The sequence below is a fragment of the Nestor notabilis genome, unplaced genomic scaffold (assembly GCF_000696875.1).
Source record: "Nestor notabilis isolate BGI_N333 unplaced genomic scaffold, ASM69687v1 scaffold5567, whole genome shotgun sequence".
Lineage (NCBI taxonomy): Eukaryota > Metazoa > Chordata > Aves > Psittaciformes > Psittacidae > Nestor > Nestor notabilis.
This window is the reverse complement of record NW_009935956.1, coordinates 1-12,749: the sequence shown is the minus strand read 5'-3', so window position 1 is coordinate 12,749 and position 12,749 is coordinate 1. Positions and strand designations below refer to the sequence as shown.

General features: G+C 37.5%; 1 protein-coding gene across 1 annotated transcript in view; it reads right to left on the bottom strand.

Moving 5' to 3' along the window:
• The window catches only part of ZNF654 (zinc finger protein 654), a gene marked incomplete at its 5' end in the record, with an annotated part of 22,590 nt that extends 13,219 nt beyond the window's left edge, over window positions 1-9,371 (bottom strand). The window contains 3 exons of the mRNA XM_010018085.1: window positions 2,546-2,681; window positions 4,602-4,683; window positions 9,226-9,371. Coding sequence (XP_010016387.1) covers window positions 2,546-2,681; window positions 4,602-4,683; window positions 9,226-9,371 — 364 coding nt within the window. The remainder of the gene's footprint in view (window positions 1-2,545; window positions 2,682-4,601; window positions 4,684-9,225) is intronic.
• Between the last annotated feature and the right edge of the window lie 3,378 nt (window positions 9,372-12,749).

Here is a 12,749-nt window from a genome sequence, read left to right as displayed (position 1 = left end):
GCAGGCATTGGAACAGGCTGCCCAGGGCAGTGGTGGAATCACCATCCCTGGAAACGTGTAGATGAGGCCCTCAGTGATCTGGGTTAGTGGTGGTCTTGGCAGTCCTGGGGTAAACGTTGGCCTTTACGATCTTAAAGGCCTTTTCCAATCTAGCTGATTCTATGATTCTAAGTTGTTACATCATTCTCACTTTCTGCGTGGGGAACTCTCAGCTCAGTAGGCCCCTCTGCTTTGTGAGAATCCCACTTCTGGCAGCACGATCTCCCAGGGAAGGTTTCTCCTACACCCTCCAACACTGTTTTTAAAGAGACTGCGAGTTCCAGCTACACCACTGGCAGGATCGTGCTCCCTCCCTGTTGTGGAATGCTCTCTTTTCCCAAGGCAGCATTTATAGCTCTTCTAACCCCCCAAGCAAAAGACAAGTGCTAACTATAGTAGCGTTTAGCCAAGTATGTGATACATTCAAAACGGCATGGGGAAAATAACAGCTATTCCTGTCCAGCATGTCTGGTGCTTTGCTTTAGAGCAACAGATGCCAACCATCAGCTTAGAAGCTTATTAGCTGCTTACACCTGACTCTACCTCTGTCTACAATATTTTCTTCTAGATGCTCACAGCAGGCCACCTTATTCTCCCTAATCTATTAGAAGTTTATTGCTCCTATGTTTCCAGTCTGCTATATTTTTTTTAAACCCAAAGATTGCCTTCCTTTCCAGCCACCTCAAAACAGAATGCAATATCTCAAAGTATACAATTCATATAAAAACAGACACAGGGAAGGTTTGTCTTGGCCTGAGCTTCTCTGTGTAATTAATGAATCAAATACAGGATTATGCAGTTCACACAGTACATATTTATGAAACTGACTTTTGCAAGTAATGGTTGGTGATTCAGCAATAACACATAGTTTTCTTCATTTAAAATACTGATCCCTGAGGGAACTATATGGCCAGGTTTCAAAATATACACCAAATACTTCTAGCCTAATAAACAGCACAGAATGTTTTCTCTGTGTAAGACTTCAGAGGATTCACATTTTAGAGGAAGTGAGACAAGAAAGGAAGAGCTTCCAAAAGGTATTATCTAAAATGTTTGTCATCACAACCAAGATATGTCAAGGGGATATTAGAAGATAAAAGGAGGAAAAATACCTCAGCAGAGGGGAAGGAGATGTGGCCTACAACAAAGCGAAACAAAGTGATCATCTAGTGACAACAGGCAGTGTCATTCCTACTCTGTCAGGTTAAAACTAAGTAAAAGTCCTCATACTGTTATCCATCATACAGAGGCTTCATGATGAGCAAAGGTATCATTAAAGGACTAAAACAATTTTTGCTGGAGAGTTGGAAATTGAGATCTAACTTCAGATCATAACTACCAAAAATTTTAGAGTGTTATGTGATACAGAACAAAACAAGGATAATCTTTGTTTTCATTTTGTTTCTGCAGGTATTTGACTAGAATTTTATTAGACACATAACATAAATCACACGTAAATTATTTTGCTCAAGCACTTGCTTCACGGAGAGACAAAACGAAGACTACACACTTAATCATGTTAATTTGCTAGCAAAATACTTTCTTCGGTTAAGGAGGCAGCTCACTCAGCTGTTGTGACTTTACAGTCCTCTTGCTCACTCAACAGAACAAACACATTGTCATGAACACAGTAATGAACTAGTATTATTTATCACTATCAAATATAGTCCTCTGTAAACACTGCTAGCAAATATGTTGCTTAAGATGTTAGTAAAGACTTCACTGTAGATTGGATATTTTCCCCTTGTCAACTTTCATTAACATTCCAGTAATTTTGTTTTCCACACACTGCCTCTTTCTCCTACTCCCAACTATAGGAATTACATATACATAAACAGAAAGCAGCTATCAGGTGTAGTCACAGACATCATTCTAAACACAACCAAGAAAAGCCACAAGTATTAACAACTTAAAAGAATGATTAAATGAGCCCAAGTACCATGAATATAGGAATACACATCAGGTCCTCCCTTGATCATTTCGGCTTGATCAGGCTATTTTAGTAGCCTGAGGTCAAGTCACTCTCAATGCTCTCTCAGTTTACCTATATTTGCTAAACTCATTTTATAAGTAACTGCTCAGTAGCCTCCTGTATCTCAATAATAAGCCACAAGTATTAACAACTTAAAAGAATGATTAAATGAGCCCAAGTACCATGAATATAGGAATACACATCAGGTCCTCCCTTGATCATTTCGGCTTGATCAGGCTATTTTAGTAGCCTGAGGTCAAGTCACTCTCAATGCTCTCTCAGTTTACCTATATTTGCTAAACTCATAAGTAACTGCTCAGTAGCCTCCTGTACCTCAATAATTTGATCTCTACACTGTAAAAGCAGACTTAAATTACTAGCAAAGAAATTAGTTTTCTTTCAAATTAAAAAAGGGACCTGTATAGTTTACTACAAAAAAAGTTATGTGCAATGCCACCTGACCCTAATATCAAAAAGGCATAATTTAAAACATTTTCCATACTCTAAAAAATATTAACTTGGTGTATGAAGTACCTAATTCCTGTGACACAGGCTTTGCTTTAAGAATTGCTTGTAATACTGGATCCTCCCATGGTCCACCATCTCGGATGATTCGAGTTACTAGTTCCAGGTTCATATTTCTGTATCTACTGAGAAGGTTCTGACATTCCTGCATGTAAAAAGAAAAACGATTAGAAAAAAGGGGGAAAGTAAGAAAGTTGCCTAAAAATAAAGTCAGGTCATCCAAAAGATACAAGAAAAACCAAACATGTTTAAGTATTTCCTCAGTTAACAATTCAAGCAACAAAATCTTTTCTTGACCAGGCCTACACAAAGCCCTAAAGCAACAACTTACTTTCTCTAAAACCAGTAATATACAACTGTGGAAGCCAGAATGCAAGAGCCTGCCATTTGCACAATAATGTAAAACTGCCTTTCCTCAAATTGGAAATATTACTGGCATACGCTGTAGAAGTTTTCACCTCATACTAGTCTACACAGATTTAGACATGCTGCCGCTGGATTTGTGATCCACTGATGGTGTCTGAATTCTATGAGGGAAAAACCGAATTAAGCCATGTGAATCACCAGCCCTCAAGCGACCATTTTCCTCCAAATCTCTACGTAATAGAAATTATGCTTGCCTAAAATAATCCAGCATGTTTTAGACATCCATTATTTTCACATATGTCAAGTTCCCCCCAACCCTCCACACACCTTACGTTTGCTGGTAAAAGTGTCAACATTAATGTTAATCAACAGTAGAATTTTAATCACAAAAGGTATCTAATTTTAAAACAAAAAATGCAGCTGAAGAATGGCTTCTATGCACATACAATTAACTTCTTCACACAGGCTTTTTTTCTGTAAATTCTTTTACTTTCAACTTCATTTTCAATTTTGTATTCAGATGAGTACGTTTGAAGGTAAAGAACGGTTAAGTAACTGAAACAAGTAGTTTGATTACACAACTGATTCAGAAATTCTTAGACAGAAAATTGTGTAAAGATCTATTTTAATACATTCATTGCTTAAAAGTCAAGGCAATTGAGAATTCTAATATAAAGGCACAGAGAAGAAAGCATTATACATTACGCTTTTTGCTTATGTCTCTCTTATTCATAAGAAAGTTTATGAAAAGTGTTTATTGTAGGTCTGCCAGAATTACTCTCCATTACTCTTACGCAAGAGATACTACTGATTCCTGAGGCTGCTAAGCCAATTCCTTGAGCTCCTTCTTCCACGAATTCTAATCTAGCGCATAATGGCTGTTGGTTTGATAATTAAGGTAAGTAGTGGTGGCACATTAATTTGTAGCAGCAGTAACAAACAGGTATCGACATAAAAATAACAAAAGGATAGCTATTTCTTAAACTGCAGTTCCATGATGAGTATCAACAAATGAAACAATCCTGTTGTTCATCTTTTCTGTCCCTACACAAAGTTTCCTCTCACGGTGGCACAAAGTGCTTGTGTTCCCATGCAGTGAACTGAACTCTCAAAATCAGTTCAGGTCCAAAAAAACAACCAGAAACAACTTATCTGGCAAAAAAGTGCAATTTTGTAAATCCAGGCTCATTTATCTTATGTAGTTGTATACAGCCATACAAAACATTGTCCCAGTCCAGCCAAGAGTACAGCAGTTTCAAACAATACAAGTTTATGCTGACCTGAAGAGTTCATTAAATTTAACTGTTTAAAACCATAGAGGGAAACTTGAGGTTTCATGTCATGAACTGGTGTGCAACACTGGATTGCATTAAGCTCTAATCAGTATAAACAAACAAAGCTTCCCTCTTTTATATGGGAAACACCCAAAATATGTCTTTAACAAGAATGTTTTTATAAAGAGAAGTACATTTTACGTAGTCCAAACAGATTCAAATAGCAATACTAACAATAAATGTAAGAATAAATGGCTTTCCCTTCAAATACCCTTCCCTCTTTTTTGGAGGGGTACAAATATAGGTAAACCAGCTACCTCTTTTCACTATAATGGCATGTTTCCTCCAGGTTATATATCCAAGAAAACTATCTTTACATGTACTAAAATAATATTAAAGGTTTATATGAAAGTAGGCAACACTACCTGGATTGAACCTAAAATATCTTTCAAAGGATCTTCATAGAACTCATCCTTTCCAAAGAACAGCAGCAATTCAAAAAAACTCCTAAAAAACAGAAGTAGTGACAAGTCAAACTAAAAATGTTCATTCGAAAAAATGAAACTACTGTAAGTCTATTACTTTTCACAGCACTGAAAACAAAATTAGGACTTCAGTAAGTTCTAGACCCGTGACCATGCCAGAGTCACTCTCAAACACTTGGCTAATGCCCACACTCTCTAAATCAACTCATATTTCAAGAACTTTATGTTGGTCTGTTATTTTGTGCTGGATTTTGGCAGATTAAGACTCCCACACACACACACACACCTAAAACACATTTTTCATCAGGCATCTAATTGTAAATACAGTACAACAGTTTATACTTAAGCACAACTTAAAATCCCTTCTGCCACACGTTTTTCATAAATTTGGGACATTTAGACTCACAGTACCAGCCTGATCTTCTCCCTCAAGAGCTCTTATGTGCTCCATACTGCTGCTCCCCATTCACCATTCCAAAAGTGAACCTTCCTGAAAAGCCCAAGCAGTTGTCACATATGCAGCAATTTTGAGGAAGAAAGAAGACTACTGTAAAATGACTACAGGACATAGAGTTTATATGGAGTTACGTTCAAGGAATAGTAACTTCATGTGAATGCTGATTCCCAAGAATTCATATTTTCAAGTATGATAAGCACTTTTTACTAACGCATTCTATTCCATTTCAGCCTATCTTGACAAAATGCCCACTGAAGTCTCTCTGTGAAGATACAGGTTTAAAGGTGCTATTTATTTAAGATTTCCAAATAAAAGCCTTTTACCATGAATTTCCAATTTCCCAAAACAACTTTTGAAGATGACTTTCAAAAAGAGAGCTTTTTTGCTAATAAGCAAATGGAACTACATTTCAGCTTCTGTATGGCATTCAAATGAATTGATAAAACTTCAATTTTACCACCAACAAGTTCTTAAGCAAGAAAGGTCTACGTGCAGCAACATGAATTCATAAGTGTTGCCTCAAAACCAGTAGCAGATAAAGCAGAAAGCAGGACTGATCCTTTCAACAGCAGCCTAGATGGAAACTGACATGTGGCCTGGATGTTTTCAAGCATCTTAAAATATTTGTCTAGTTACTTACTTTATGTACTACTTTTAATAAAGTGACTGACACAAACAATCCTGATAGCAGAATCAGAGATGTTGGCTGGTAAAAAATAGCTTTCCAGAGCTCAAATCACTTTTGATCTCCTCTTGCAGAAGCACATTTCCAGATAATACTTACAACTCAGTCAGTTCCATCAAAAACTAGATAGTTGGATCTCATGGATCTGCAGACAGCTCCAGTGCACCTATTACTGATTTGCCTTAAGATTATAAGAAATTTAATTTCTATTGGGAAATGGTAACTACCAAGTGCTGCACTAAATCTGCAATTGCTGGTTGAGAAAGTCATGAGCAGCAGGCAAGAACTGAGCAACTCTCAGAGGGAAAGACGGTACTGAAAGAATACCAGAAGAAGTACTGTTCATCTAGGGCATTACAGAAACAGGGCTGATTTTCTTCAAGATTCTTCTAGACATTTTTTTCCAAATGAAGAGGGGGAATAATGAGGTAGATAGGAGAAGGTGGAAGATGACTCCTCAAAGAGATTTCAGCACTCTTCCAACCTACAAGTTTTTGAGTCAAGATCTTACTGATGGCAATTGCATTTCTGACTACAGTGTTCAGTCTTCTGTTGCAACAGCTCTTAAAGCAGAAGGCAGATTTTCATGAACAGCTGGACAAGGAATTCTCTTGCAGAACAATTAAACTCACTGCAGTTATCAGTGAGTAAGTCCAATTTAAATGTACTTGAAGAAAACACCCAGAGCATTCCTAAAGAACAAAGTATTTAATTTTTAATAAAGCTAATTCAAAAGAAGTTAAAGAGCAGACTGAAGGCATTTTTTCCCCTCAGTAAAATTTTCAGACATGCTGTGTGTTAAACAATCTTAATATCCACATAAACAAAATGAAGTTTTGTATGGGAATAATGCAAATGTATCATGAAATTAGGTTTCCTTTAGATTATGCTGCAGTAATTTTTTTCCTAACCAGTGATAAATTATGCCTAAAACAGCCCTAGAAAATTTAAGATAGAAATCCATTATGTTCAATGACAGGATTTTTTTCCAGAGTAGGTCCTTGAATCTCAACTCGAACATGGACTGAAAAAACAACCAGTACCCAAATAAGTACTTTGTTCTGAAAAACATTATCTCATTTCATGTTGATAAACAAAATTCTGTAGCACACTTGACTCTCAGGAAAGGTCAGACATGAGTCATGTCATGATCTGGAAAGCAGCCAGACTGGAACTTAAATAATAAGACAAAACTAGTTACAGCAAGTGATGCATGCATCCTTTTTTAATTGCGTTTACAGATTAAAGAGAATAGAACCTTGGGAAAAAAAAAATCATCTGGAAATTAATAGTGAACAAATGTAAACTACGGTTTTCTTCCCTGTCAATGCACCTGTTGCACACTCTTATCAGCCTAATAAAGGAAGCTATCAAAATATTTCTATTTCCTTATGACCAGTCTGAGTTAAAATTACTACAGTCAATTCCAGCTTGGCCCAATTATCTTAAAATAGTCTGCAGCATTGCACATTCATATTTACATCCATCCATTCATAATAATGGTGCTTATAGTTATCACATCACTATTTTGATATAATGGGCATCAAAATATTGCCCAAGAATGCTCGTATGGTGGCACAAATATTAAAACCCCCTGACATTAATGGCAATACAGATGCTGCTTCATTTGAGGTGAAGCAAGGCTACTAAGTAAAGGAAATGCAACAGTCATTATTGTTAATAGTTTTTGTCTGGTTACCAAGGAAATGTTACTCAAGTATGACAATACAGTCAGGCAGATTTTTGCTGTCCAAGAACTAAGGCTTAATATACACCAAATTTTCAGAAGTCATTTGAGTAAGGATTCCCAGGTAACTGCAACTGCTAAGCCCCCAGGGCTCCTTCATGGTATCACGTGCAAAACTATGCCAGTCAACCAGAGTCAGAAGACAAAATAAGCTGTCATTCTAGAACGGAAGAAAATCTTAGTGAATAAACCCAGCTCCACAAACCAAGATAGAAAAGGGTAACAGGAATTCAGTCACCAATTCACTTCCAGATTATCAGGGAGTAACCACCCCACATGCAACAAATACTTGAATTTCTACTATTTTTCCCTTGCAAGCTTTGCTATGTAAAAGTATATAAAAGCATAGTTTGAAGCTCATGAGATTCCCTTCAAAAAAATAGTAGTGGAAAAAAAAACAAAACCAAACCCAAGAGGTCACCATGTTCTGATCCAACTGCTAGTTATTCTCTGATACTTGACCATTCTGGTTTTAAAATTGTGGTCTTATGATTCCATAAATAGTCCTATGTCAAACAGTTTCACACACACACACAACCAGCAAATCTCTTTGGTGAAGTTTCACCAGCACTTAAAGATAGTGTATAATTTGTAAGCATACAGAATAAAACCTTTTCTCCTACATAATCAGTACTAATATCTCAAGAACAGTGGGAAAAAAAAAGCAACCCAGTCCTCCTGACCAAGTAAAGTAAGAGAGGAAGACTAGGAGAGCATTCACTTCTGATGAGTAGATGAGGTGAGAGCAAGACATTCCCACACAAAATTCTGAACTGAGATACCGAGCTGTATTTGAAACCACCGCTCAACAAGAAAGCAATTTAACCAGCTGGACAAATATATCTGATTTGCTCAAACCAAACTCAAAATATAAAGCTAGCTTTTAGGCTTTTGTCCCCATCTGCTGAGAGAAGATACATCACATCTCTGCTAAGAATATCTAACTTGCCTTAAGATTTTTTTTTGCTTCCATTCAACAGTGAGGTTTTGAAACCTGAAAAGTGGGTTTTTAGAACAAGAAAAAAATGAGACTTTAAGTGATCTACTAATCATTACCCTGACACTTTCAGCCTTCATGTGGGAAAACCACCAATGCTTTAAGAAAACTGAGATTATAGCAAGATTTATGATCTAATATTCTGCACTTCTTCAAGCTGAATATGACTTTTGGTCAGTTAACTGTATAACAGGTCATTTCCATAGGCATTTTGATGATTCAAACATAAACATCCATTTTAAAATTGACTAATTTCTTAAACACTGCAAGAAATTAACAAATACTTAGCTTAGCAAATCACTAGAGGTAGAACAGTAAAAACTTCAGATAAATTTACAGTTACGTACTGCCAAAAAAGGCTGGTCTTCAAAAAAGCCAAAATAAGATTTTTCCAAAAAGAAGTCTGTAATGTGATCACTTATTTCTTTGTATTATTCATTTTGCCAGAAGACTCTTATGACACAACATTGTAATGCCTAATTTGAATGTTTAACAAGGACATCAAAAAGACTAAATTCTAGGGTTTGTATCCTCACTTAGTAATTCTGGGTTCTATGTGTAGCTGTGTAACCCGGTAAAACCGCTTTTAAACCCTGAGGTTCTCAGAGATTCTGTTGCTATTGTAAAAGTAACAGAGTCTATATTGTAAATGAAATAATAACAAAACCATATACTTACAAAGCTAGGCTACTCAATACGTATTGTACGTGCTCACATTCAGCTGGGAATGATACACAGGCAGACGTGAAACAACAGAGTGCTGTCTGAAGCACCTGAAGCTGAGGCAAAGGAACCTGCCATCTTCCAGCATAGTCTTCAACAACCTAATGACAAAAACATTGAAATACATATCACAATGTAAAACATTTAGTCAGAAATAAGTAGTTAATACTGTACCCGCTTTATCTCTCCTTTTTTCCCCCTCAGAAGTAGGGTTTGTAACCAAAAAACCTGACCACCTTGTGTTATCAGACCGAAAAAAATAAAGAGAAACTTTACAACCTATATTATAATAGATAAACCACAAAGGACCTACAGTTCTTTTCAGAGGGAAAGGCAAAAAATAGTCTTCTTACACAGTGGATAGTACACTCTTCATTTAAACACAGTAGATAGGACACTCTGCCTTTAAACATAAGGTTTTATTTTCCAAGAAGTTACAAATTAGAGAATCTGTAACAATATCCAGACATTCCATTCTAAAACTTTCCAAAAGGGGAAAACTAGCCTGTGCTCTTCTAGCCTAGACCTCAGCACAGAAAGGCATAAACATACCAGTCACCCTTTCTTATCTGTTCAAATAAGTCAATTTGGCCTTTTTCATTGATACAATGGAACTAAGGATAGTTATGTCCTGATCTACATCTACAAAACTGCATCACTGTTTATAGGGAAACATGAAGGTGAAACACAGGTGTTTCAATGGAGAAATCCTTGCCCAGTCATCTAGTCAATCTTGTCTGTATTAATAAATACAGATTTCTAGCACTGCCTTTGCTGACATTGGGAGGCTCAGTAACCCAGCTCCATCTGGTATTTCTACACGTGTATCCCAACACTGAAGTCCTCTGAAAGGCCCAGTCTATTTAGAGCACTCCACAGATAAAACACACAGCACAGAGTTCAGCACGAAGCACAGCAATAAAACATGTCTGTAAAGGCACCCACCAATTCTGTAACAGACCAGACATTACATTCAAGTCCCCCAGCAAGCAAAATGCCTTTGGGTCACCTCTCCTGCTTTAATCAACAGCTAAGACAGAACTCATGCAGCAGTCTAAGCAGAGACTGAAAACTGTATTTCTCCCACACTCTTGGCACATAGCTTATCTCATTGCACTACTGTCAGACACCTTTTGCTCACTTACTCATGCCTTATTTCTTCATCATAACAGCACAGCTTCAATATAAGAAGAGTGGACTAGCTGCACTTCAGGGCCTAAGGCATTGTTCTCCACCCGAGGAAACCTAACCTAGATCTTTTACATCCCGAGAAAGTAAGAAGCAGACAAAGAAACACAATGTCATCAGTTGTGTAGTAAAGACAAAGGTAAAGCACTCCATAGCATACGGAAGAGACAAACAACTGGTTTCAAGCAAGCATGAAGTGCCAATCCTAGTTACACCTAGCCACTTATCTCAAGAGCCAGGCTGACCAGCAAAGCACGGACTAAACCAAAAATCAGATCTATCCCTCTTCAGGAGTTCTTTTTGACCTAAGTCTGTGAATCCCACTTAGACTTGTCTCATTTCCCAGAAGTAAACAAAGGGCTTGTTAAGACAGGTTAAGTGGCCTGCATTTTTAATTCCAAAGCTGAATGCCTAATTTTGTTTAAGGCTCTGCAACAGGAATAGGCCAGTATCCCATTTCTGACCGTTTGGCTATAGCCACTCCAGAGCAAAACAGCTACTGATAATGGGACCAGTAGTTTTTTCTCCTCACCAATAACAGCTGAGACTGATTTATAAGTACATTCTGACTTTCCACAAAATTTTAATAATCCCTGTTTGAAGAACTGTTAACTTAATACAGCAAATACCTAGATGAACTCGAAGAAACCTGCAAGAACTGTAGATACTCTTCCCTCATGCATCTATTCCACATTCTCCAAAATACTTTTAGCAAGGTCCCTCATGTAAGAAAACACAAAAGACATCAGAGAAACAACGTTGACAGAACAAACATTCTTTAGTTGTTTTAGCCTCTAAGTGGACAAACAAAGGTGCTTCACAACACTCTGACCTGAGAAGCACAGTATAGATACGCTCATAAGAGATTTCAAACAGAGAGACAACAATTTGTTATGATGGTAGCATAAAGTACTACCTGTAAAGAACTGTAGAAAGGGTTTATGACAGTGGGCACTGAAACTCAGCTTAGACAAGTGTGCAGTGGTACTTTGGGACCAGAACAATCCAAACATGTAACACGATGGCCTTCAAACTGACAATTACTATCCAAGAGCAAGACTGTTCTTATGGAAGACGTTTTAATGAAAAATCACCTTGATGCTCATCCCAATAGCCAAGAAAGCAGATTAAATATTAGGAGAGTAATAAGATAAAGCAGTGTTAACAGCTTAAATCCACAGCACATCCCCGCACATATGAAACTGCATGCTGGTTTGCTACCCACCCGTTTCTATCTCAAAAGAGAATGCAGAAGGCCTAAAAAAAGCTTTGAAGAAAGGCAAGAAATGCTAAGTAGTGAAATAAATTTCACATAAGGATCCATGCAGCTAACTAGGACACTTCAGATTGTAAAGAAAGTACAAGTGCAGGGGGAGGCACCGAACAAGGTTGGCAAGCAAGATCAAAGTAAATTACGGGAGGCAATTCTTCACACTGAACAGTTTAGCTGTGGGGCTTCTTACTAAACGGATGTTGTGGATGTTGAATGGCTACATGAGATAAAAAGATATCCACCAGAAGTTACTAACTATAATAAATACCTGAACTGTAAATAGTTGGAGAGGAGAAAGTTACTGTATTCGCTTGTCTCACTCTTTGGTTAGGCATATATGAACTTCTGGTTAGATTCTGGTCCTAATAATGTCCAAATACTGAATGTAAATAATCACCATTCAAAAGCAATACAGCAAAGGCTCATGCTAATGATTAAAGTTAGTGTAGCTTCTGAAAGGTGCAGTCCTACTGCTTCCATTTTATCAAGAGCATTACAGTCCTACTAGTTGCTCCCAGTGCACCTGCAATGCTCCACTGAACCTGAAGCAAGCTAAGTCACAAAATAATGGGCCGAGGACAGCCTCTCCCAGAAAAAAAACCACCAGTCACTGCCTGCATCAGCTCTCTGCTCTGGCCTGTCACAGATGTCCCAGCAACATTGCCTTAGTTAGGCAGTTAGTCTGGAACTCAAATGTATACACAAAAGGTTCACAGCATCTGCCCTGCAACTCCTTCAATTGGTCAGCAAGAATATGAATAGAGTACTTCTCTTCTGAGTATGGATACCTGAAACCATGCATTCGTCAGTCCCAGGGGGAAAACAAAAAGAAACCAAAAAACCCCAAACCAGAAGTCTAAAAATGGGTCAATTATCAACAGACTTGCAACAACCACCAGTAAAAGATGGAGGGGGAGATGGCTGAGAAAAAGCTAAACTAAGTATGAAAATTTCCAAACCATACTCCACACACATTATATATGGAAGGGGAGGTTTGAGAAATAATATATATATATAT